The following is a 27,200-nucleotide window of genomic DNA, read 5'->3' as shown; positions in this document are numbered from 1 at the left end:
CAAAACTGAAACGCTGCTTCCTGCTATTTTGTAAGAGAAGCTTTCGGTGTTGAGGTCTGAATTCAAGATGGTAGAGTAAAATAATAGCTTCTAAGTCCATAGATGGTAATACTCTAAATGTGTCAAAATAGTAATTTTCTTAGCAAGGGCTGACTAACATTATGAGCCATTTGGCCAATAGTACAAATCTGGTGCTATAATAGGTTCGAGAATAAGAGTTAAATTTTACCTTTTTTTCTCAAACAAAATAACATTTTAGATCAAACATCATAACTGGCCAGTTGACATGGGTCATAGAAGCCTTTTGAAGAGGCAAACTTCAAAAAATGCTATTTTGTGCTGAAAACCGATGTGTTGATGCTGAAGTTTGATACTGTGTTTTCTAAATGGATGAGAATTAGTTTTGTCTTTTTTGGTAGTACTAGTTGAATTCAGGTGTACTATCTATGTGTTTGAAATAAAGGCAACAGATAACTTTTTGTTGTTTATGTCTGAAGGTGAAATTTGCGAAAAATTCTGCACTCTTCCTTTGTTGAGGACAGTAATGCAGAATGTAACCTTCAAAGCCTTAAAGGTTAACTTTGTAATAGATCTTTTGTCAGAATAGTCTGTGAACTGAGTACAAGGTAAAGGAGATAGGAGAGGTTTGTACAGAACACCCAAATGGGTTATTGATATTTACTGTCACAAAACTGTTTTGAAAATTTAGCATGTAGATGGATTTGACAGTGGTTTTGAATTTCTTTGTTAAAGGGGAAATGTGGAGGTATTTTAGGAAGTATTTAAGTAAGCTTGAAACTACTCTACCTCAGTTCTTTTAGGAAAGAGTTTCCTCTCCTCATCTGTGCAGGTATATATATATTGTGCTCCTCACTCCAGGTTGTGTTTGCCCAGACTGTGCTTATTTAAGGTTTTAACAGCAATTACAGTGGTAAGCTTCACAACTGAGTGCACCAACAATAGTTGGCATTTCTGGGGGCTAAGTTGAAGGCATTTGGTGGTTGACATTACCCTAGCAACTCTTGGGAGTAAATGAATATTTATAATTGCCATGTCTAGTCCCATTACATACAGTTTTCCCATGCAGGTAGTGGGAATCTTAAACCCAGAAGTGGGCTTAAAGCCAGGGAGCACTCACCTAATAAAGCTTACTTTTTTTTCCTGAAAATATGCATGTGAAGAGTGCTGGTATACTACTTGCATGTTGTCTTAGAGCAATAACCTACTGAAATTTTATTCAAGCATGTACCAAAATGGTGTATGATTCTTGAGTAACTTTATAGTAACTTGCAGTACTTCTTTTGAGTTGTATACTAAAACAACTTCTATATAACCATGTAAGATTCCAAACTGAGGCAGATCAAATGATTTTACAGGTAATACAAGCAAAGAGAGATTTTCTTTTCCTTTTTTATCTCAATTCATGATAATCACAGTGAGAGCTCAATCCAGTGTACCTGACCTATAGTCTTTTTCTCTGGTACCTGGCCTTTGCACTTAATGATCTCTGTTTAATACAAGTCCTATAATTACAAGGCCTTCTGTCTGGCTTCTTTCTAAGTCAGCAATCCAGGACTTTTCAGGGACTTCATTGCATTCACCTCAGCTTGTTCATACTTTTTTTTAGCCACAAATAACATAGTGATCTTAAAATGTCCACTCAAAACTAGCGTACATCTTCAAAAAAACAGTAAGTACATCATTATCCTGTTTCTAACTGGTATTTACTTATGCACAGGTGTTAAGTCTTACATTGAGACCATCAGATTTATGGCAATGTTAAGAATAGCTAACTGGTATGGTATGTGGAAAAAGAAACTTCCCTTATTCTTTTTTCCTTCCTTAACAGGTAACCTGGTCTGATCTTTCAGTAACATGTGTAACAAAAACACATCAGGAGCTTCAGGAATTCCTGCTAAAAGTATGTATTGAAATACAAAAGTAGAGTTTGCACATAAGGTTTATAACTTCAGAAGTAGTCTAGGAGAACTATGAGTTCTGAGTTGTAATTGCAGAAACAAAAGGATGCTACCAGATTATTTTACTTCACAACTGTATTAACCATTTAAGTTATGTATATTGTGGTAAAGCAGCTTGATAGATGAAGCTCAACAGGATGTTTGAGGAGTTCCTCAGGAGAAGATCAGTTAATCTCCTTTGAAATTTCTCTTGTAGTTTTAACTGAACTACCACTAAACTTCCAGAGGAATTTTTAATATTACCCACAGTGGTGATGTACTGGTACATATTTGTTTATTGGTGTCCCCATTAGAACGAGCCAAAGAAGTTGCATTTGTTTTTTTTTTTTAGTTAGCAAGGTGGAGTCATGAACATAATAGCTCTTAATTTTCCTGTTGTATTCATCAGTAGAACAAAGGCAGGTATATTCACTGTCACAAGGAGTTAAAATTTGAGGAAAATCAAGCAACTCTTTGTGCCTGCCTGTATTTAAAAGATACTAAAAGTTCTCTTATGCTTTTCTTCCTCCCTGAGCAGGGAGGAAGAACATGTGTAGACCTCAGGCATGTGATGGCTTTGAACTAGGTGTTTCATTGTCAATGTCTGACATTCTGGGTTCCACCTATGCTGGGAAATTCTGTGTTTGAATAACTCACTGTTCAGGGCACTAATGGAAGATCTGTCTGGGGCATGTTTTGATGGCATCTGATGTTCTTTACTGCAGTATTAATTGCAAATGGAAAGCCAGCTACTGTACAGTGATCCTTGTTTTATTCACTTTTTGAATTACCAACATTTTCCACATTGTAGAAACAAAGCAGTGAGTATCCACTGCTGCTTTAATCTAGCTAGCATATCTAGTTCCTAGAGTTCCCAGAGCTTGATGTGGGGCAATTTGAATTTTGGATGCCATGTCTGGGGGTGGATGATGTGTCCCAACATAGGTTACATGCACCTGTACCTGAACAGAACCTTAAAAGCAGGACTGACATACCAGGATCCTGTGCAGGATGAGTATTCAACTGTGCACTTCTTGTTCTCCTAACTGAAAAAGATGTCACTAGTTTCTGAAATGACTCCCTAGTACCTACTTGCTGCCAGGAGAAGGAGCCAGGGAAACAGACAGGATCCAAAATGTTAGAGCTGTGGTGTTTGACTCTTGGCAGCTCTTCAGATGTGATGGCTGGAGTGCTGTAGCAGAGTCTAGATACATGGAAGATGGCAGGACAAGGGAAGACAACCACAGGCTGCTACAAGTTTGCTGAGGTGCTCTGTGGAGGAAGGTGCACAGCTGCAAAATATATTTGGCTTATGCTGGTTTAGTAGTCAGAAGCAAAGAGAATAAATAAAACAGGATAAAACTTACACTGTGCTTTAAAAATCACTGTAAAAGCACAAATGCTGTCTACTTCATACACACTTGAGTTCTGGCTTTTTGTTATTCTTACTTGCAATCTGTATGGCATTGTTAAGTAGTATGCTCAGTTTTGTGGAGACAGAAAAGAGGGTCAAAATAACTCGATAGGAAACTCAAGGTTTAATAGGAGTAATAGGAGCAAGATAACTGTAAACATTGTTTCGGAATAGAAGCATAGGTGGGAAAAGCTAAAGTAGTAAATGGGATAACTTGGATGCTTCATATTTAAAGAGCATGTTCTCTTAGGTGATAAGCATATAAAGTTCTTTGCATGTAGGAAATTACCCTCAGACGTGGAAGGACTAATAAGCTTGTAAGTAACAAGACTATCTCATTACCTGAAGTTAAGTAAAGCACCTAATCTCGGGTTTATAGAACTGAATCTTTAATTACAGAAGGAATTTAATTCCTTTTAATGAAAGTTCTAAGCAAAAAAAGTTGACTGTTTCTGGAGACAAATATAAATTTAAACCAAAACAAACCAAACACACACACAAAACCCACAAACAAACAAACAAAACAACCCAAACCAAGAAACAACCCACCAAAAGTAGTACAGGAAGTTTGCTCATGCCATGCTACTGCAGTAGCTTTTTGGTATCTCTTAGTTAATAGTGACTAGTTTTTCAGTCAGTTTCTCCATAGTGCATATTAATGACAAAGAAGTCAGTTAAGAACAGCTGCTTTCAGCACTTCTTTCTGGTCTTATATCTTAACACACATTAGGTGCTGTAGCACTGTACTAGTCTAATACTAACAGCAGCTCTCTGGAGTCCCTGTCTGGATTCCAGAAGTTCCTTTTATGTATATTGCCAAGCAATTACCTACATTAGACATCAAATCTCTCTATTAGCACTTCATTCAGTGAAAGAATTAGTACTTTACTGTGGTACCACTAGCAGGATGTAATACCCAGCTGGTGCTCTGGACTGGATGTATTCCAGATACACAGGAGGAAGATGCTGCTCTAGTGTTGCTTGGTGCTGCTGATCATAACTGGTGGCACATGCTAACCGGGTTACCAGTAGGTTTTTACTTTAGGAAAAAACATTTTTGATATAGCACTTTGCTTTTAATTGCCTCAAAATTAAAATACTTATTTTTTTGAATTAATGATTTTTTTCAGCTTTAGTATTCTTAATTACATATTTCAGAAAAGGTAAGTGCAGGAAAAAAATATTTCTAGGGTCTAGGGAAGTTTTTTCATTTAAAATAGACATCCTTTTTAGTAGCAAGAATTTTGCTTTCTGAACTGGAACATCAAAAGACCTCACTTTGCAATAGTGGCATTGGAAGCAGTTGTAAATTCTCAAAAGAAGCTTCAGTGATAATAGCAATTTGAGAAGGACTTACTATTGATTGATGTCAGTATTGATCATTGAAGTCTGGTGTACTGTATAACTGAAACAATCTTGATATTTGTGTTTCTTTAATCTAGCTAAATGATGGTAGTGAGTACAGTGCATTCAGTCCCCCCTGGTAATTTTTTAATACTATTTTCAGACCTTCTTTCTCTGTGTGAAAGATTTAAAGGAATAAGAAGGCTGTAAATTACTCTGGAAGCATAGTATTGGTAAATTTCTGAATGTAGTACTTACAAACAGATCTTTAAACTGTCTTGCACTTGGATTTGATGTGAGGCATTGCAGCAAAGCATTTTTTTAGCAAAACTAAGTTAGCATGATTTCTTGTATCTTTAGGCTGTAAATTACCATACCTAAAGTGGAGCAGTAGAGTCGCTGGTTGATACCAAAAGATACAGACTGATGCTGAACAAATGTAGTCTTCAAAATGTCAACTACTTTTTTTTTTTAATATTAACCTTTTTTTCAGCTCCCAAAGGAACTGTCTTCTGAAGCATTTGACAAGACTATTTTAAGAGCACTAAATCAGGGTTTTCAGAAGAGGGAAGAACGAAGGCATGCTGATCTTGAGCCCATAATCAGGTAAATATTTTAGTAAATAACATGAAAAGCATTACCTGAAAAGTGATAGAAATAGAACCAGATGACTTCAAGAGACAATGGAAATTCTGCTGCCTAAACACAATTTGTGAAGAAAATGGGAAGGCATCAATGAAACATATTCTTTACCTCTTTTAATTGAGACTCCTACTAAAATTTAGTGGATTACTTCAGAAGTAATCGCACAATTATGAAAACATTAGTCTTGAGCAATCATTATATAACAATGATTGGCACTTCTGTGAGGGTCTGTTATGCAAAGGAATATTCAGAAATACTAGAAACAGTAACTCAGCATGTGTTCTAATTTTATGACGGGATAGAGTCAGAGACAGAACAGAATTTGGGAAGAATAAACAGAAATAGTGAAATATGCATATAAAACTTAAATGTAGCTCACACACTTCTAAGGGCATGGTTTATTCCTTATAACCTGCTGTTCAGCTATGAGAGTACTTGGTGGGATGTGGCATGTGTTGGTCACATCCTGTAACTCAGAACAGCAATATAAGTTTGGGTGTGCTTCCTTGTTCTTTTTGTATGCTATGGGTATCTTGTTGCCTTTTTCTGTCAGGGTTGTTCAGCCTTGTTCAAAACAACTTCAATAATTCATCAGGTTAGACAGACTCTCTTGAGTTTTACGCTGAGGGTCTCAAGCATATCAGGCTGCTGGGCTTTATGTTAATAGCTCAGCTAAAGAAGCTGCAAAGCTGCTGTGTGCCACAATCTCCCCCTTTTTCAATTTCCTTCTATCTTAATCTGTAATATTATTTATGTGTCTTAATTGACTTGACTTTCAAGCCAAAAACTAAATCTGTGCCAACAATTTGGGCTAATAAACACAGTAATTTTAATTGAATAAACTTGTTAACTAGAGGTTGACTGAAGAAAATATTATATCTAATAAAGGTTTGTGAATCCTCACTCCACAGTGATTACAAACCCAAGAAATTCAGTTTGAGGATAACCTTTTAATGTATACAGAACTATAATAACAATTTGCAAGTTTTATTGTGACTATACTGGAACACTATGTGAATAATCTCCTGACAATAGCAATACAGTATACATATTTTCTTTCCTTACATGGTCAGTTAGCATAAGTATATACTAACTTGGCAGTCTTAGGAATGTTTCAGGTTGCAAAAAATTGCTCTCCCTACCCCTCCTCTAAAAAAAATAGAACTAGGTATTGCTTCCTGACAAGCAGTAACTGAAAACTTGGTGTGGGTTGTAAAAAACATTTATTCTTGGCCTGTTTTCTTGTCTGAAGCTAATAGAATTTGTTGCTGACCTCTTGGGAACAGAGCAGTGCAGAGCAATAATGAGAATCCCACCCTATGCTCTTGGAGTTAATTGCAAAACTCAAATACTGACATTATAGATTAATTCAACTTAGTATTTAAACAAATAAGCATATTTGAGGAACAGATGCATTATTTGGGGAAATAAAACATGTTCTCAGGTTAAAAAATATATAAGGTCCAGTGCTTATTGACTCCTCTTTCATGAAATATTACAGGTGGGTAAAATGTTTGAATTGACATGCATCGGAAGCTATACCTTTTAAATAAATAAAAAGCAAAATAATGATACCAGTTCCTTGTACTGGCTGTACTTTGACTTTATGTGAGCACAGAACCACAAAGCAAAAAAACCTGTCTTTAAAGGTCCTGTAGCAATTTTTTTATTCTTCCTATGAAATATTACATCTAACAAAGTCTCACTTAAATTTCAGGCAGCTATTTTCAAATACATCGCAAGCTTTTCTGCAGAATCAGAGAGTATACAACTTCTTCCAATCAATTTCATCAGAATCTTTGCACACTCACAGTAAGAAATGTACTAATACTAGTTTAGAATTTTATAGACTTATATATCCTTCCTTCCGTGTCTAATTGCATTTTTATAATTATGTACTCATGTCACATTGTATTCCAGTGGTTGTATTTGAACTCCCTGCCAATGTACAGTCACTTCAACAGATACTTACACTTTTGACAGTGGGGACATGTTACATAGCATCAGTTTGTGTTGCTTTCTTTCCTTTGCTTTCTCTCCTTTCCTTTGCTTTCTCTCCTTTCCTTTGCTTTCTCTCCTTTCCTTTGCTTTCTCTCCTTTCCTTTGCTTTCTCTCCTTTCCTTTGCTTTCTCTCCTTTCCTTTGCTTTCTCTCCTTTCCTTTGCTTTCTCTCCTTTCCTTTGCTTTCTCTCCTTTCCTTTGCTTTCTCTCCTTTCCTTTGCTTTCTCTCCTTTCCTTTGCTTTCTCTCCTTTCCTTTGCTTTCTCTCCTTTCCTTTGCTTTCTCTCCTTTCCTTTGCTTTCTCTCCTTTCCTTTGCTTTCTCTCCTTTCCTTTGCTTTCTCTCCTTTCCTTTGCTTTCTCTCCTTTCCTTTGCTTTCTCTCCTTTCCTTTGCTTTCTCTCCTTTCCTTTGCTTTCTCTCCTTTCCTTTGCTTTCTCTCCTTTCCTTTGCTTTCTCTCCTTTCCTTTGCTTTCTCTCCCCTCTCTTTTCCCCTTCACATCATCTGTACCATCATGCTATTAAAATAGGTAATTATGGATCAATTATGTACAACATTTTGAGACTTTTTCCTTTTGAGAAATCTTGAATTTTGGAACAAAAATCTTGAGCTGACCGAAACAATCACTTACTGTGCTCTATTTTCTTTTCTCTCTTTTGTAGATTAATCATTTGTTTTGATATTTAAACTTAGATTTATTTTGGCTACATAGTATATAAATGGTGGGATGGCGCTAATTTCAGAACATAAAGAATCTTGTTCAGAGCATTTGCATTGCAGCAATTTCCTTGGTGGACCTCTTTATCTCCTTGCTTATTGTAAATTGCTTGTGTGACTTAAGCTTAGTGTATCTGTGTGGATGCCTTAGGATGTGATCTTTGTATCTGTTCAATCTTTTCTTCTTTCAGTGCATGTTACCCAACATGACAGTTTAGGCACTGACTGTGAGGCCACTGCCTTAGAAGTTGCAGAAGATCTTAATAAGGAATTAAGTTGAAGTTTTCAAAGAGACTACTCATATACATTTGGAAGGAAATAGAGCAATGACAGCTGACTAATTTGAGATTATGTGTGTCACCTGTAACAAATGTATTCTTTCCATAACAAGATTGTTCTGATTCTTTCTGTATTGAGGAACTGTGATTAGGGGAGAAGCTTTAGGTCATTTTGTGATTTTTATTTTTTTAGTAGCACTTAGAGCCTTCTTACAGGGCAGCTTCCTGAAAAATATTAAGCTAAGGAGGCCCATCCAGTTGTGAAACTGGATGGAATTTACTGCTGTGAAAATTCTAACAATTCTGTTGCACTGAAAGGCTTTGTGGTGAGGAAAGAGTTTACAAAGTCCATAAAGTTGCATGTTAATGATGGGCACACTGCACAGGATATGCCTGTTTTAGTATTTAAACTACATGTAGGTGGGAAAGACTTGCAAATGCATTGTTGTATGTGATTATAGCTTGAAATGGTCTGAAAAAGAATCAGTATGTCAGTTCTGCAGGAAGTCTTACAGACTACAGGGTGCTCATAAATGGGAGATAATTTCTATAAGTAAATAAGAGAAACATGATTATTTAGCAGAGAGGAGAAAAAACTCCAGTGGAAGATGACTTCTGGTTCAAACACCAGAGTCATAATGTAAAGAGGATCATCTGTTCTTTCTGATGGATAAGACAGAAAACACTGTGCTTAACTTGCTATGAGGAAGATTAAGACCCAGGGGCAGGCAAGAATCTTGTGATTACCAGGCAAACCCAAAGCAGTGAAGCAGATCAGAGGTCAAGGCAGAAAAACAAGTCAGTAGGTCAGGGGTAAGAGCAGGATCATTTTGGTGCATGGTCAGGCACGGGCACAGCTGCAGTGCACACCTTGCAAAGGTCTGAGTTCAAATGTGGCTCCTAAGACAAAGGATTGGAGGCCTCAGATGAGGCTTCTCACAGTTCTTTTCCCAGCGGTGTCAAACAAAATTGTGTCAGATGGGATCTTGAGAATAGGCAAATGAGGCCCTTGGAAGGGTAGGGGAAGAGGTTGCAAAGCCCATTGGTGTGGTTCAGGGCCCTGACATTGAGTGAGATATTATGGAGAAATTTGGTGAAGACAATGCAATAAATTTAACCATAGTTGTTATTCTTTTGAGAAGGGGGACTAGATGACTTGTCTGGGATTGCTCACAATCACGTTTTCTATGCAGGATAGTGAAGCTGTACCAAGACAAAAGTATTCATCCTGATCATTGCCCAAATCACCACAATTAAACAACTCATTAATTTTTTTAATTAGTGGCCTCTGGTTTTCTAGGTTTCCTGTTTTGGATTCCTGGAATCCTGCAAGTACTTGGAATTGCAAGTTAGGCAAAGGATATGGTTTTCCTATGTGGAAATAAGCATAACTGTTCTGTCATGGTTCTGTTAAGGAGGAAATCAATTAGCTCCCTTCTTGTTCATAACTTCAGTTATTTCAGACACTTTCTGAGACAGTTTTTCAGGTTGGAGTAGGCTTGATTCCAACAGACTTTATCTCACAGCATAATCTCTGGGGACTTGGTATCTTCAGTGTAGACCATATTCAGAAGGATCTTCCTATCATTTCAAGCTCCTAAGCAACATGCGTTAAGTTGGAACTTTTTTAGAGGGAAAGAGTAGTGTTCTAGAATTAGATTAATTACTAGATATAGTCCTTTTTTAGAGCATGGCAGTCGTTATTTTTGCAACAAAACTTGATAATATTGCCACTTATTTTTCCATCTTATCTGGCATTAAAAGGTAAAAAAATTGTATGAAGACTATGTTAAGGGCACTAGAAGACTTTAGGCCAAATTAGGTGTCTTGTCAGGCAAATGATTTGACAGTGGAGAAGTTTGACCTGTTGCAGAAGCATTCTAGTAGCTATCACTGGTCTTGTATTTCTTGCTTTAACAAGAAAGAATTGTAAAAAACCTGAGGTGTGCAGGATATTAGGGATATTTCTAATACTGTAATTCTAATCACAAGCTTGTGAAACTGCACTCAAGCTTTACAATTGTTTTGCACACACTTTTCTTAAAAACAGAAGTGTTTCCATAGAGCCATTACTCTTGGAGGTGGCTTGCTTTGAAGAAGGCAATGTTCTAATTATTGCCACACGCAAACCAGCATGTTCAGTCTTCCGTTTTGGTAGCTTCCAGTTTAGTGCAAGCATTCTGGAAAGTTCCAGTTGTTGAAGATCTATAAAGTTACTACGTGAACTTTATTCTCTGCAGGTAACTTACAACCCTCTTTGAAGACGGTTAAGGCACCAGAACACTTCAAGGAGGACAGTTCAGAAGCTTCAAGTCAGGAGGAAGGTAGTTGTGCACTCAAAGGTGGTTCTTCTCTGAGAAATTTCATTGCACTCAGTTCTGGAAACCATAGAATTGACCAATTTCTTCAAAGCTGAGAGATTTGTTTGAAATCTACTATGTAAATGAAGAGTTTTGGTATACTTTCAGCAGTTGCTTTGTAATTCAAGGAGTGGGAGTGTTCATAGGTAGCTCTGAGGCAGAAGGTCACAGCTGTGTTGAGCAACCAGAAAGATGTACTTGACAATTTATTTGAGCAAAAGTTGTTTGTAGCTTTTCATGTCTTTACTTATTCTTCGGTTATCAGGGTTTGAAGTGGAGTGCAGCATTTCAAGAGTTGCAGACTGTTTTGGATTCAATGTGCCAAATTTGTCTAGCTTTTAGCTTTACACAGGATGGGTGTTCAAGTTTTCATCTTTTTGCTCTTAACCTGTGCTGTTCTTAAACTCTATAGACTGTTAATAAGGGACTGTAGTGAGTACTGATCACAGCCTGTTTGCTGGTGTTTCCCTGAGTACCTGAAAACCAGTTAACATGTGGAAGCAGCAGCCTAGGTGGCTAGTCAGTAATTCTATTCTGAAAGGAATGGCAAGTCATTTTGGCATTGTTCTCAGTAGCAAACAAGTGCAACCTTCTGGTAGGGGGAAAGGATAAGAGATACAGGACTGATAGGTGAACGTGGACCACTGAGCACTTAGGCTGGCTTTCACAGAATGACACCACCCTACTTGTGTTACGTATTATTAACTACTAAGAGGATTGCAGTCAATCTTATGTTCATTCAGTAATTTACGTATGCAGTTCAGACAGCTTTTTCTTATTTAAAAAAATAATCACCATATTCTTTAGAGTTCAAAACGCACCAGGTAAATTTACAATATATTTGGAAGTCACTCGAATAGTGTTTTACATACTGTCCTTTTTGTATTAATTCACTATTTAGAATGTGTGACAAAGTTTTGAGTTTATTTATAGCAGTAAAGAAAAAACTACAAAATTATGTACTTTTCTGACTGAATCCTTTCTTCTCTCTCCATCCTTTCATACTGGGTGATACTTAGTCACAGTTTTAGTCCTTACGAATACATATAGAAGTGGGCAAACATAACAGCTGTCATAGTTCCTATTTTTCTATTTTGTTCCTCTGTGAAATAGAAGGTAAAGCACATTGATTTTACTGTCTGTACAAACTGATCTGTCCTCTATGCAATACCTGCTAATTTCAGCACTGTAAATTAGATCTAGCTTATTCAACAGAGATGTGTCCTGCTCATTGTCTAGTAGTTGATGGAAAGTTGGATTTATTGCATTCATCTAAAATAAGAATTGCTATTGAAATTATGCCTTTTTTTTTTCCCCAGATGTAATGCAACACACAGCAGTCCACAAAAAACACAATGGAAAAAGTCCTGTTGCCAAGTAGGTACTAGTATGTAATGTGACCATGCTACGTTTCTGAACTTGCTAGTTCTTTGGGAATTTATTTTTCCTTCTAAATTTAAAGTTTGTGGGGGTTTTGTTTTGTTGGGGTGTTTGGTTTTTGTTTTTCTTTTATTTGGAGGGAGAGGGCGTGATTAATATTTCAAAAGATTCTATTTCTGAATCTGCAGGTCTTGGTAGTTTGGAATTCAGTTCCAGATTTTGTGATTCTTTGAGTTGATGTTTTTATTTGTGTTTATAAGCTGAGTAACATACATTCATATTGCCTGTATTTTTCTCATGTGCACACACACACACACACACACACACACACACACACACACACACACACACACACACACACAGAGGCATATACTGAATATTACCAGTGCTGTTGATTTTAAGCTTTTCTTAGTTGCTTAAAAGGTGACCTGATAGGAAAAGGTTGTCCAATCCTCTTTCCTTTACTTAGTAGCAAAAGCATGTGTACCATGTTGTTTTATGTTCATTTTAAGCAGAAGCACTTCTTGACAGTCTTGAAGTAGTTTATATGTGCTTTCAGATATGTGAAGTATGTAATGTGAATTTACCCATTAATGTATTTTGATCAGAAACCTTGGATATGTTTGCACATGGTTGGGCAATATCTAACTATATTAAGAGAAAAAAATGGATACAAAATTTATTGTAGTTTACTGTTCTGTGTTGTTTTATCTGTAATGGGTTTATTTTGGGGGAGTGATGGAGGGAGGGAATTACCTGGAATTACAGTAATATACACATATCACAGAACAATGTTGTTTAAGGTTCATGGATCTTTAACAGACAAGATTCTAGTGAAATTACCAATTTGGACAACCTAGTGATTTGTTTCTGGTGTCTTTTTTAACCTTATGCTTACTTTTAACTTACATTTCTTTGAGAAGAGAGTGTCATCTTGTTTAAATCTCTGATTAGATAGCCTATTATGAAGGTGTAAGAGTAGGATCCAAACTTAGTAATATATAGTGACTAATAAAAAAAAAGTCTTAGTCATTGTTTAATAAAGTACACGAAAGCTGACTGTAGTTTAAGATCTGTCTCTCAGATGGGAAAGACAGGGACAGGCCTTTCCACAAATTTCTGTGATAGAAACTTCTTTTGCCAGCTATTATTTTCTCTTTATTGGAGAGGGGTGAAATGTGTTTACTACTTGACTGAGAGAGGTCTGTTGGTCTTTTCCTGTTTGCATTGTGTGTCTGTCATCTTAAAAGCTGTGCCTGCTATTCATGGGCTCTAAAAATGGCACTGAATGAAACATTTCTCATTTAAATACATATAAAACTGTCTAGAGTCAAGAGCAGTTGATCTCAAATAACATTGGTACATTTCAAAAAAATTTGGGCATTACGTCTGTCTGCCTTTTTTTTAATTCAGTCTGACAGCCTTATTCTTGGAAAGGTAAAAAATTTACTGGTAGGAATGCGATGGGAGAGTACAAAATTAAAAAATTGAGTTGTATCACAGCTTGCATGAAATGACTGCAAATTTGGCAGTGGATTCACTTAACTCCATTCAGCAGAAGTTTCTAAAGTGACCTTGCTTAAATCTCTGCTGTCATGGACTCATGTCTATATTTTGGAACATCCTTGGCTTCTCACAATTTTTATCTAATTTAGTAGACTAGTGTATATCTTAAGTCATTTGGCCACTTCCTTCCAGAGGTACTTGGTAAGTAGCTGCTGAAACTTCAGCATGTTTTGTGCTTTGGAGTGAGCTAGATTTCTGCTATTATGCAAACTAAGTAGCTTCACATACTGCAGTAACCTTCATGAAGCAGCTTGCCAAAAGCCTTGAATTAAAAAGCACTTTAAATTATAAGCACAGGGATTTTAATAAGAATGTAAAAGTGTTTAGGGCATGGTTTTGTATAACATATGGAAAGTTAGTAGGTCTGTGTGCCCTGCTGACTCTGTCAAAACCCTAACTTTTTCCAGCAGTCTTTGTTGATCTGTGCTTTCAGACCCAGTGAAGCTTCAGTAGAAGGCATTAGGTCCAAAGTAAATGCCAAATGCAACTCTCCTTTCCCAGCACTATTTAAAACTACCAGTCCTCAAGGTAGAAATATAAAGCAAGATGACTTTTCTTAAATTCAAACAAACACAGCTGCTGTATGGTCTGTAAGTAGCCATGTGCTCCTTTTGTTAAATGCCTCATGAATTCTCAAGTAGGAATTACAAAGTAATTCCATCTTAGTCATTAACGATAAGGGAGAAAGAAGATTAATTTACAATACATTTCTGTGTGGAAAATTTCCCCACATCTGGTATGAAAGAAACAAAGTACTTTGTGTGTGGGAATATCCATGGAAACTCTTCTCTCAAGTACCGTTTTCTACCAATTCTGTTGCTCTGAATTTCAGGTCAAATTGACATAGACAAATGCAGAAGAACACACCACTTATGGTCAGATCATTAGTGTATCTTCTGGAGCACAAGAACTCCTGTAGTTAACATCTTTTAAATATGTTGAGCTTCTCTAGTGTGTTCTAGAAGCAAAACACCATGGTTTCCCAACATGATGCAAACGTATATGTTTGTAAGAAAAGCCTGCAAGTTTGATCACATCATCATAATTTTGGGGTTTTTCCTTTCAGCAGCACTAACAGTGCAAAGTGTTCTTCACTGGATAGCCTTAACATGCAGCACACAGAGCAAAATGGGGTATTGGACTGGAGAAGAAAAAGCTGCATTGTCCAGCAGCACCCAGAGCACTGTACAAACCTACTTGACCAGGTGTGTTGCTGTTTTTTCATGGAAACAATATTCTGACATACTTTAAGACTGTCTACTACACATGATCAGATTTAGTTTTAAAAGCTGAAGGGCCTTGCTAAAATTGTACAGGTAAGTGTTGAAGTTGTTACTGATTTATCTTGGTTTGGAAAACCTCATAACTGATTGCCGATGTCTCATAAAATTGCCTGTTTTGTTTACCAATATGTAGATAAAGTCTCCCAGTAGGAAATAAGTAATCAGAAAAGTCTAATGTTAATTTGTAATCAGGCACTATGTTTTCATTGTAATACTGTCATCAGAGAATTTTGAAACCTCTGGGGAACTTGTGTTCTTGCAAATAACAAACTAGAAGCTATATCAATAACTAAGCTGTATGAATACTACAGTAGGCACAACAGGTTAAACATTCTCTCTTACCTACATTATCTAAGTATATTAATATTAAGCTTTGTAGAGAAAATGTTAATAGCTAGCTGCATATATACACTTTTTGTGAGAGTTCTCTGTTCAGTGGTCAATTCTGGTGTGAGTATAATGGGGAATAATAATTATTTATAAATAAAACCATCTGTTGAAACCAGGGGAAGAAAGGTTGCCTACTGCTTATGTCTGAAAAACCTTCAGTGTTAGAATTTCTGAATAGTACTCTTAATCTACATACAGAATTTGGCTGTTGATTATGTGGGGAATAGGAAGCCAAAAAAGACAGTTTCCTTACTTCACAAAGCAGGGTAATGAATTGAGATTTGCTTCTAAAGATGAAATGGTAGACTTGATCAAAGACTGAAGTATTACAAGCCAGAGGCAGGAAAATCAAAGTATATTAAAGCAGACAAAAAGCTGCTTCCTGTGGATGTCCAAACATGGCATATATGGACAGAGATTATTTCTCAGTGTTCATAGATTTTACTCCTTTCCCAAATATGAGATATTACTAGCAGCTGATAATAGTATATTTAAAGAATTAGGCAGATTATGTGTTTTTTTCTTATATTCTTCTAGGTAGTATTCAAGAGTTTATTTAGCAGTAGCCTCCATTTTAAGTCCGGGTACCTGCTTTGTCGGTTTTTAAAAATAATCTGCCACATGTACTTCCCACCTCCCAGTTGTCAAATAATTACACTTAAATAATAAATTTTACCCCTTAAGCCTTGAGGCTGACTTTTTAGTGGGTATATGATGAAACATATTTGTTTTTATCCTCAAGAGGAAAGACAACATGCAAGTAATAATTTGATGGGTACTTTTGAAATATTTGCCAAGTGTTTTGATGATAATGGCATAAATGCAAGACGGGATAATTATTTTAAAGGCCTGTTGCACTGTTCAAGTAGTTTTTTTGTATGGTTGTAGCACCTGTGAGCACAGTAGTCTTGGACTCACGGACCTGTAAGTCTGGAAGGAGTTGGCTTTTGTGATTCAAAATCTGTTGTTTGACTTTTGTCTTATTTTCTGTCTAGCATACAGCAGAAAAACGAAGTCTGTCCGCAGTAAGCAAGAAAAAAGGAAAGCCACAGGAAAAGTAGGTTTCCAATGTAACCAGTAATGCAGAAACTGCATGGTGCATTCACTCTGATTAACAGTACAGACAATTAATTAAGGCTTTGTTTTGCTATTGTGGAACAAGAGTTGGCATAGTATGAAGAGCCAGTCTACATAAAAATCCTTATTTAATTTTCTGGAAAGAAGTAACTCGGAAAATAAAATGTAATCATATGCATTCATTTCTGAAAATACCAGTTGTCATTTGGCAAAAAAGATGAAGGAGCAGAAGTAGGTTCTTAACCGATAATTCAGTGCCTTTTTTTCCTTTCTTTATATATAAAGTATATTTTCACCTATTTATTTATATATGAATACCAAATTTATTTGAAAGTTAAAAGGCATAAAGCTGTCCAGAAAACACTGAAAATCAAACAAGAATTGAAGGCAACCTTTAACATTTTGCATTGGGTAGCAACTTCTTGAAATATTTTATTGAAGATATTTTGCACATCAGAGGGTTTCAGAACTTCCTGTGGGCAACACAACCCTGCACTGTGAAAAAGTGAAAACATTTCTGTCCTTATTTAGTATTCAGCCTCTTTCCAAGTTGATTTTCTGTCATTTGGTTGCTCTGTAGCCAGATACTTTTATGCTAGGCTGGTGTATGGCTGTGTTACAGGAATCAGCTTCCAAAGACAACTGTAACATCTGCTGCACCATTTGTTTTTGGCGTGCATTTTCTTTTTTAGATCTTTATTAATTGTGTTAAGTAGCACTGCTTACAGTCGAGTTTTGGGTATCTTGTGCAAACAGCATTTACCAATTTGTTTTGTTGTTACATCTGTTAAATATACATTTCTCCTTGGAGTCACTGCCTTTTTTACAGTGGCATTATATGTTCATTTATGGCTGGTTATTTGTTCCCGTGCATTTTGGAAGAAAAACTATGAAAATTGTTTATGCAGGGATAAAGCAAAGAAAACTGACTGCCGGTTGAATAACAGGACCAATGGAGTTAGAGTTGCAGCATCACAGCACATCCGTACAGGGACAACAAAAGGTAAGAAGTTTTTTCCCAAGCTGTTTATAGGAAACAGAATCCCCAGCTTGCTGATTTATTCATTGTTCTTCTGTAAAGGGGAGATCAGAAGTCTGAAATTTGCTTTTGGTGCAAGTCAGCATGTCGGCTTCTAGCCTGTGCTTTGACTTGGTATAAGAACATTGAAGACTCAGTCTTTATGCAGTAGCTTAGTGTGTGTCTCTTTTAATGCATAACTGGAAAAATATTAGTGAAGTCTCCTTAAAGTTGGCCAATGTGTCGAGTAGTAGTTTGCAGAAACAGTTACTGCTGGGCTTCTTCTATATGAAATTTAGCAGCCCCCATGTGTGGTGGTCCAGCATTTTGTCATTAGTGTTCTCTTTGCAGCTCACTTGATTCTTCAGCTGTTGTGGAATGGCCCATGAGGGAGGAGCCTGTATAAAAAACTTCTTTTGCAGCCACCAATGAAGTGTAGTGTGTAATCAAGTGACTGAGCTACAACAGAACTGTGTCTGCTGCCCTAACACAAGTTTCAGTGCCTAGTGTCTAGCCAAGACTTGTGTACATCAGTTAGTTTTAACACAAAATTTTGTGTAATGTCAGTTGCAGCCTTGCCTCACTTCTATGATTCTCATGACATAAAGCTGACAAAGAATTTGCCTTTTTCTACATCACCTGCTTGGCCTAAGTGGGGTACTGAAAAGGCTCTTACAAAGTGCCTTGTCTTGCTCTTGCTTCCACTTGGGGTACAGTCTTGAATAAGCTTTCATTCTTTCTTCTCACCACTTCTCTCACCTTTGAGAGTTACAAATGGATCCTATTCTGAATTATTGTCTTGTGCTATATAGGCCGTTTTTGTTACCTCCTACAAATAGTATTTGTTTAAAACTTTAAAAATTCAAAACTCACAAACTTTGCAAAACCAGGGCAGTTTTAGAAAGCTATAGCTAAGGGCTGTATAGATAGAAAATATCCTTTACAGGAGGACTTTACTGTCTACATTTCTGATTGATTACTTGTTGATTCCTATTGCTGGGCAAAACACACTGAACTTTTACAAACTGATGATAACTTCAAGAGGTGGTGCAGTTTTGTGTGGTGTGGTGCAAAGTTAAATAGGGAGTGCTTTGCCACAGAAGTTCTGTTCCTTCACTATGCACTGCCCTACAGATGTGAAGCTGCCTGTCTGTTACTGACACCTAGTTAAGGCCACTTCAAGAAGAAACTGCAACCTGCAGAGGCTGGAGGCAATTAACTCCTGCTCAGAGATGAGCTTTCCACCTGTGCATTTGTGTACAAACATCAAAATGGCTTTTTAGACGTACCCTATTGGAGAGGATAGTCTAAAGAAAAAAAACTGATGTTGCAGTCTGAATCTCTGCTTAGCTTTATATATCCAGGCTCGGCTTGAAATGCTTGGTTTCCAGTCAGTTACAATTAAATGCGTCATGTTTCCTTTAATTTTTTCCCCCTCTCTATTTTTAGCTTTTCTGTGGCATCAGTTAGTTACACTTGTAACTTTGAAGATTTGATTCTCTGTGACTAGCAATTTAGACTTGCTTTCAGTGATGTGACGTTGATGCTGCTGTTCCATTTATATAAGATAGTCAAAACACATCTTAAAATAATTTGACCAATTACAGGCTTAATCCAGAAATTTATTTCAAGAGTTGAAGCATTAAGGCAGCTTTTTGATGACTTATCCCTACCTGTTAGACTTGCAGTAGCAGCAATAAATGAATTAATAATTTGTAAATAAAATAATTAGAATTAAATGAAATAATAGTATTCTAATTTTTGTCCCAGGGTTTTGCCAACCAAGGAGATGGGGGTTTTCTTGAAGCTAGTGTCTGGCATACATTTGGAGGGAAGGGTGCATCTGTCCTGTTCCTTCACCTCCAAAGCTGAAGTTGAAAGTCAGAGCATACTACCTACTTGATAGGATCTAAACCCACTATGAAAGCTGCTTTCCAGCAAACGAGTTTTCCATTATCTCATTCAGAATTTAGAAAATAATTGTACACTTTCCTAGTTTTAGTACCCTCTTTTTCTTAAAACAGGTTTTGTTGACACAGTTGGCTTCAAGTTTGTTCTGGAAGAGCTGATCATAAAGTATGGTGTATTATTTTGATGGTGCCCTCTGAGATAGTTTTCTGCCTTTGCTGGTGTGACCAAGGAGTATTTAATCTCTTTGAATGGAAATGTTTGATTACTGTCATTCAGAGGAAATTATTATTGTGGTACAATTTGGTATAAGCATCACAAAACTTAACTGATCATTGTTTCCACTTCTCTGCATGAATGTAAATTTTCAGTGTCACTGTCTTTAACACTGAGGATTCAGTCATCTCAAATTTAAGGGCGAGACCAGTTCTGAATGCTAGGGGTGGGAATGCTAGGAATACACAGGACAGATGCAATTAAGTAGCAAAAAACAAAAATTGGAACTAGCGTGGGATGTGAGCAAACCAGAATAACCTCACTTTCATATATTGAGATTAAAAATAAAAATACCAATTTTTATTTTTAGATCTGAATTTGGATGCTGGATCTGGTCATGATACATGTGGTGAAACGTCATCTGAAAGTTACAGTTCTCCTTCTAGTCCACGACATGATGGAAGGGAAAGCTTTGATAGTGAAGAAGAAAAAGACAGAGGTTGTATTTATGGAGAGTGTGCATGAACAACTTTACTCCTAGACCAGTCTCTTATTTATTTTAATTAATTTCTCATTTTTAATAGCTTTTATTTCTGAACTGGCCACAGAACACATTTTGCTTTGTGGGTTTTGTCACTGGATGGTTTGAAGGCTTCTAGCAAATAGCAGAACTGCTTAAATCCTGCTGCCTTTTAAATTACTACAGGCATGTGGTAATTTTGTGACCTCGTGGCATAGCTCTCTTGAGAAATTTCAGCAGTAACGTAAGTGGGAAAAACTTTGGCACGAAAGTGTTGCAGGAGAGGAGGGCTTAGGCGAGGGTCTATGCCCGCATTCTCCACCAGATGTTGCAGGAGAAGAACTTCGAAGTGATGGTAAGCTCAGAGTGAGGACAGGCTCGGTAGAGGACTGGCCAGCAACCAGCACGGCTGCAAACCTGCTTCAGAGTGAGCCCCTTGCCAGTCTCAAGCCCCACCTTTTATTGGCCCTTGAGCATGCGCACTTGGGCCAGCCCTAACTGGGCACAGGTGGAGCTGAGCACCGGCTGAGCTCATTACTCGGCAGGTCCTGCCACCTGCTGCCTACACGAAAGGGACTTGGTTTTATATCGAATTATGTGTGGCATGTCTGAGAGGTCTTTCTTTTTGCATTGACAGTTCAAATTGCCACCCTTCCAGATTTGAGTAAGCCATGTTAATGTCTTTCTAGGTAGATGCAAATGCTTAATTAGGTCCATGTTCTACTCCTCCCATTTGCAGATATGCACGAGTCAAAGGCAGGGCAGCAACTTGGGCAGTTTGATCTAGGCAAGTGATGGAGATTGAGCTAGCTTGATTGGGATGATTGAAGATTATCTCAAAACATACAGTTTAGGAAGACATAACTATCATTGTGTCATCTTAGGAAGTTTTATATGGGTAGATGAGTCTAGGGCATGACTGTGTATTTTTCCAGATTTGTTCTTCTGACTGACAAACATTTTGTCTCTGCAGATACAGACAGCAATTCTGAGGACTCTGGGAATCCACATACAACCAGGTTTACAGGCTACAGTGCTGTCAGTTCATCAAATATGAACAAACCAACTGCTCAGATCTCTTCAGTGAGTAATGAAAACGGAAGCCTTTCAGAAGATCCTTTGAATGCAAAGTTTCAGCATATTTCCTTCATGCCTGCCTTACACTGTGTAATGCACAGCGCTTCCCAGAAGCCTGAAGCAGTTGTCCCACCACCCATATCCGCGGATGGCAAAGCAGTGGGAATGTTGGTCACCACGCCGGTTGCTGTCTCGCCAGTGAGAGAGTCTGCAAATTCACCTCCTGGTGGAATGGGCCCAGTGACCTCTGGTGAACCTGAGAAACGCCTCGAGCTGATGGCTTCCCCCTTGCCAGTCCCATCTACTTTCCTTCCACACTCTGTCCAGCCTGGTAGCCCTGCTTTGCATTTGGCAATACATAGGTTAAAAATGCCCTCTCCGCAGGGATCGTCGGAAAGTTGCACAGTTAATGGACCGCAGCAGCCAACAGGAAATTTAAGTATTGGATCACCAAGTACTGCCTTTATCCCAGTCCACAATCCAGGTAGTTTCCCAGGATCCCCAGTTCCTACTACAGATCCCATCACAAAACCTGCATCCCAAGTGGTAGGACTGAATCAAATGGTGCCTCACATTGAGGGAAACCCAGGAGCAATCCCTCAGCCTACCAGTCTCAAGGTAGTTCTTCCAGCAGCTGGTCTCTCCACAGCAGCACCACCACCACCTCCACCAGCTTCATACGCTTTGCCAGGCAGCCCCCATGCTACCAGTGTATTGCCCAACCAGAATACAAACGTGCTAAACACTGTAGCAACTTCCTCACCACCTCAGTCCGCCGGTTTAGGTGTCGGTCAGGTCCAGTCCACTGTTCCTCCCGCAATCCCTACACACACGCCAGGCCCTGCCCCCAGCCCGAGCCCTGCTTTAACACACAGCACTGCACAGAGCGACAGCACATCCTACATAAATGCTGTTGGAAACAACAACACTAACGGGACAATGTTACCTCCGCAGCAGCTGGGGTCTGGCCCTTGCGGTTCTTGCGGACGTAGGTGTAGCTGTGGGACCAATGGAAGCCTTCAGATTAATAGCTATTTTTATCATAACCCACTTCACGGACAAGTCTACAGAGTTCCGTCTTTCTTCACTCTGCCATCACTTTGCAATGGCAGCTACCTCAATCAAGCACATCAAAGCAATGGGACACAACTCCCTTTCTTCCTGCATCAGTCTCCGTATGCAAATGGGCTCATGCATGACCCAGTGATGGGGAGCCAAGCCAACTATGGTATGCAGCAGATGGCAGGATTCGGGAGGTTCTATCCTGTATATCCAGCACCTAACGTAGTTGCCAACACAAATGGGTCGGGACCCAAGAAGAACGGGAACGTTTCATGTTACAATTGTGGTGTCAGTGGGCACTATGCGCAGGACTGTAAGCAGTCATCCCTGGAGGCCAGTCAACAAGGTAATCATGATAACTCCCAGCGGACTTGCTTTGGAGTTTAGCAGTTTTCTCTTTACCTTTTCTGAATGTGCCGTTTCTGGTCTTGCAGACAGGTGTGCGTGCGTGTGTATGTTTTGTGTAAATGGTTGTGCACTCGTGACCTGCTCTAAAACTGCAAATTATCTCTGCCTGAAAATTCTCTAGAACAGTGCAAGGGAACGGGGTTCACCGTGTGGAATTGAAAACGGGCGTGATGCGGAGGTGGGAAGTCAAACTATGTCAGTCTTAAATTTTAATTCTTTTTTCACTGGTTTGGTTTTGGCATTATGTTGGGACTTGCATGCTGTTTCAATTTTTCCAGTCCTGTTCAATTTTTTGGGAGAGAATTTGTTGGCAAAAAGCGAAAGATTTCAGTTACTGCCTATGGTACAAACCTGGCTTCTTAAAACTTGTGATGATTAAAAAAAAACAAAACAACAAACCAACAGACTGGCCATTTGACAAAGTAACTTTTCTAAAGCCAACCTTTGCATCATCAGCCCTCCTTCTGTGCCTCATGTCATGCAACATATAATGAGACAGGTTTCAACTTTTCAGAAAAGTTGCAGCAGAAAGGCAGGAACCAATTGGAACTAGAAATCTAAGGAATGGCTTCCGTCTTGCATGCCATTTCTCTCTCCTTCCAGGAGAATGGGGAAAAAACAGTGTTTGCATAGGACCTAACCTATTTTTGATTCTTGGCCTTTATCCGTTCTGACTTCACTTGTTTGGTCAGACTGGAACAGGAAAGGCAAACCTTGATGGGGGTCATATTTTCCTTGCATTTTTCCAGTACAGTCTTGTATCTACAGTCTATGTCTTTTTTTAACCTCACAGTTTTAGCAAGCAGATAAAAGAAAATAGTATAAAATCTTAGGACCTACATTAAAAGGACTGAAGGGTGATAGTGCCTTTTGAGGAGCATGTCCATTTTGATACCTTGTAGTGGTTTTGTAATTCATTTTAATTGTAAGCAGTGACTTAGTAGTTCTTTTTCCTGTTTTAGGCACTTACAGACTGAGATACGCACCTCCCCCTCCCCCTTCCAATGATACCTTGGATTCTGCAGACTGAAACAAGTAAACATTGCCTACTTAAACTGAAGCTTGGGAAATTGGGGGAAGGTGTGTGTGGGAGGGAGGGGTTGGTCTTGTGTTTTGGGACATTCCCGGTTTTATATTATTTTGGAATTTTTCATTGCTTTTGCACCTCTGTTCCATACAAAAGAAGAAAGCTGAGTCCCTGGTCTCCTGGTTCTGCAAAAGGCTTGCGTTATGCATGCAATTCAAACACACAGCCAAACAATCAAAAAGAGCATTCAAACCATGCTTTTGCACTGAAGACTTGAGACATGTGCAATGTTTACTGCGTTTTTTTAAAAAAAAAATAAATTTAAAAAGTCCTCTGACCTCTGACATCACTGGTGGAGCAGCCATATGGTGAAAGAAGAATCTTGTTCATGTTCCCTACCACAATCTTCTTCCCTCCCTCCCTTTTCTCCTTATGCTGCTGTTTTAATTTTGTTTCCCTATTTGTCCACGTGGATTCGTTGGACTTGCATGAGTGTTTAGCAGTTCATACAGACCCTGCCCATACTCTAAATTAATGTTCATGAATTGAGGGGAGATGTTCAAATGTCCTATTAGGAAAGTCCAAAGGAACACAAGATCCTGTATGTGTACTATACCTGATAATAATACATATACACAGCTCTTGAGAGTCCCAACTAAATGAAAATCCCATAGAGGGGCTGAAACTGTGGACTGGAACAGATTTAGAAAATGAACGAACTTAAATTGACAGATTTTTCTTCCATTGTAGCTTTTTAGCCTGTATGTTCAGCAACAAAGGTGAAAAAAATGGTATGAATGTTGTTCTCAGTGTGTTTGCATTTGTAATGAACGTTGACAGCATTTTTTCCTTTTTTAAAGCTATTCTACATTGTGTCAAAACAGAATGACCATTACTTGATGGAATATTTTTTCCTAAACTATTACAGTGTTGCATTGTACTTAGAATGTAAATGTTTTATTTCAAACTGAACAAAAGCTATGGTTTTCTACAAAATAGTCAGGTATTAGTATTAGAACCTGTCTACCAAATAGCAAAGTCACTATTTTATAACAATTTACCACTATGCGTAAATACGGTATAATGTGAAAGACTGAAATGAGTGTTAAGATGGTATTAATCATGTCAGTATCATGAGTAAGTAAGTTTAATGCTGCTGTATTTTTTATTTTATTTTTAAAAGCCAATATATGTACTAAATTGCTTCCAGGTAATATTTGATTTCCTAAAGTGCACTGAGGTTATCTGGAAGATGAGTGTATTTTTTGACTGCTGCATTCAACACCGATGAACAACTACCACTGTATATCCATAGGGTTTGGCATTCCTCACAGTTCATGGCAGAAATGTTTTTTTGTAAGATCAGAGCTGGTGTCCAGTAGAGGGATGAAATCAAATCAATCTTTGGTTCAGACGTTGAATAAATTGCAAAGCAAACAAAAAACTTGAAGAAAAAAAGCTTGATTACTACATTTCTTCATAGGTAGCATTTATATTTATAGCACCAGTGTACATTTTGAAACTTTTTTTCTTGGAGGGGGGTGGGGAATGGGGAGGGAGGTAGATGAAAGCTTTAATTTAAAAAAAAAAAAAAAAAAAAAGTTTAAGTAGTAAAGGAAAATTATTTTGGTTAAAATTTTTATTTGATCTGGGTATTTTTGGACCACTTGAAATGAATGAACTGCGTTTGAGTTGAAGTGAGGGTGTTAAACCACCAATCGACTTGTATTGTGAATTTACCTGCCAGTTGTACTTTATGGAACTTATTTTATGATTTAAAATACTGTACTGTAAATAGGAGGTATGTTACCTTCTCTTTATTTGTATGTTTACCATATACTTTGATATTTGAAATGTACTGGAAAGGTCACTTATATTTCTAGAAGAGATTGGATTTTATGCAACCTTTTTCCTTGAATTAACAGCAATAAAAAAAAAAAAAAAAAAAAAAGGAAAAAAAAAAAACAAAAACAAAACTGTGTGGAACCAGTGTCCTTTATCCCTGAGAAAAATGAAGTATGTGTGGTGCTCTGCCTCTGGGTATAGGCATGGGATTGTGGAAGGCTTTGGCAAGCTGCCCTTGTGGCTGGAATCTGTCATGTTTAAGACAAAGCTGAGAGTATTTGTCTTAAGGTCAGTCTTTTATGTGAAGTCAGAGTACTGTGTCCTCGTTTAAAACTTCTTGAAGATAGGTAGATCTTGTGGGAGAAAGATGATAACCTTGTGTGATAGACCCAGGACTTTGACCAAACCACTTTCAGCAAAACAGTTAAGTCTGCTTTATATTCTGATGGCTCCTGGGTTTGGGCTAAACCCAGATTAAAAATGTTTTTTGGTTTGGTGTTTTTTTGTTTGGTTTTTTTTTTTTTTTGACTCCCATGCAAATAATGCGTGTGCAAGTCATGTAGGAACTGGAAAACAAGACGTTTCTTCCATCTGCTAAAATAGATAGGAGGACAACAGGAGTTGCCAGGAGTAGGGAAGAAGCTTAGAAATGTGCTGGTTACAGCTGAAGTTCTGCTGTGAATGTAGTTAGTACCTAAATGTTGCTCAGTTAGTACTGAGAAAGAGAAGGGTACTCATTACTCTGTCACCTCCCTTTACAGATGGTGCTTCTCCTTCCTAGTGCTTATCAGCAGCTTATCTACAGAGCTGAGGACCACAGACTATCTTAGATCTTTATCCCAGCTTACTCCCCAGAACATCCAACTTTCTGAGAAACCAACTAAGGCGATGAGAAAGATGAAAGTTGCCAATAGATCCAACATATTTTCTTCAGGCAACTCCCATAGTAATGGGGGATTTTTTGAATCCGAGGGTCGTGCAGATGTCATCATACCACCTCCATTTCTTTAAATATTGTGTGTCCCCCTTCCTGGACACAAGGGAGGGCATACGCCTGCCCAAGGAACTGGTGAATTACTGCATTACTCTGAAAATACAATCTGCTACTTACTGTGCCATCCATCCAGCTTGCTGATACTCTCATTTACCTCGATGCTGGAAGCAACCCTGACTTCAAGAGTTCCTCGTTGGATATGTAAATGAAAAAAAATTCTAAAAAGCATACCCTCTGGCACAGAAAACAGTATAAAATGCCTTGGAGGACTAGAAAACTTTCTTCACGAGGTAGGGTTGAGTGACTTCTTAGTCTGGAGAATGAGGGATGATCTTACCAATGCTTACAAATACTTAAAGGGTGGGTGTCAGGAGGATGGGGCCAGCCTTTTGTCAGTGGTGCCCAGTGACAGGACAAGAGGTAACAGGCACAAACTTGAACCAAAGAAGTTCCATCTTAACACAAGAAGGAACTTTTTTTCTTTTGAGGGTACCAGGGCACTTGGAACCATCTGCCCAGAGAGGTGGGGGTCTCTTGGAGGCATTGGGAACCTGCCTAGACAACATCCTGGCAACTTGCTGCACATAAACCTACTCTGGCAGGTGGTTTGCACCAGGTGACCTCCAGACATCCCTTCCAAGCCCCAGTATTCTGTGGGTCTGTGATTCTTAAGATGCTCAGTTTGCTGAAGACCCAACAGCACCCATACCAAGCTG

General features: G+C 38.2%; 1 protein-coding gene across 3 annotated transcripts in view; it reads left to right on the top strand.

The window, feature by feature from the left end:
• The window catches only part of ZCCHC2 (zinc finger CCHC-type containing 2), a 43,313-nt gene extending 17,692 nt beyond the window's left edge, over positions 1-25,621 (top strand). Inside the window, exons 4-14 of one of the 3 annotated variants that reach the window (XM_071736606.1) lie at positions 1,850-1,921; positions 5,210-5,322; positions 7,079-7,173; positions 10,594-10,677; positions 12,033-12,090; positions 14,729-14,864; positions 16,328-16,389; positions 17,318-17,412; positions 19,922-20,050; positions 21,045-22,556; positions 23,581-25,621. In XM_071736606.1, the coding sequence (XP_071592707.1) occupies positions 1,850-1,921; positions 5,210-5,322; positions 7,079-7,173; positions 10,594-10,677; positions 12,033-12,090; positions 14,729-14,864; positions 16,328-16,389; positions 17,318-17,412; positions 19,922-20,050; positions 21,045-22,556; positions 23,581-23,648 (2,424 nt within the window). In that variant the 3' untranslated portion in view covers positions 23,649-25,621. Of the gene's footprint in view, positions 1-1,849; positions 1,922-5,209; positions 5,323-7,078; positions 7,174-10,593; positions 10,696-12,032; positions 12,091-14,725; positions 14,865-16,327; positions 16,390-17,317; positions 17,413-19,921; positions 20,051-21,044; positions 22,557-23,580 lie in introns of all 3 variants that reach the window. The other 2 variants (XM_071736605.1, XM_071736604.1) reach the window with 2 other exon arrangements.
• Positions 25,622-27,200: the final 1,579 nt, after the last annotated feature.

Source organism: Heliangelus exortis, chromosome 2 (genome assembly GCF_036169615.1).
Source record: "Heliangelus exortis chromosome 2, bHelExo1.hap1, whole genome shotgun sequence".
Lineage (NCBI taxonomy): Eukaryota > Metazoa > Chordata > Aves > Apodiformes > Trochilidae > Heliangelus > Heliangelus exortis.
This window is presented reverse-complemented; position numbering and strand designations above follow the sequence as displayed.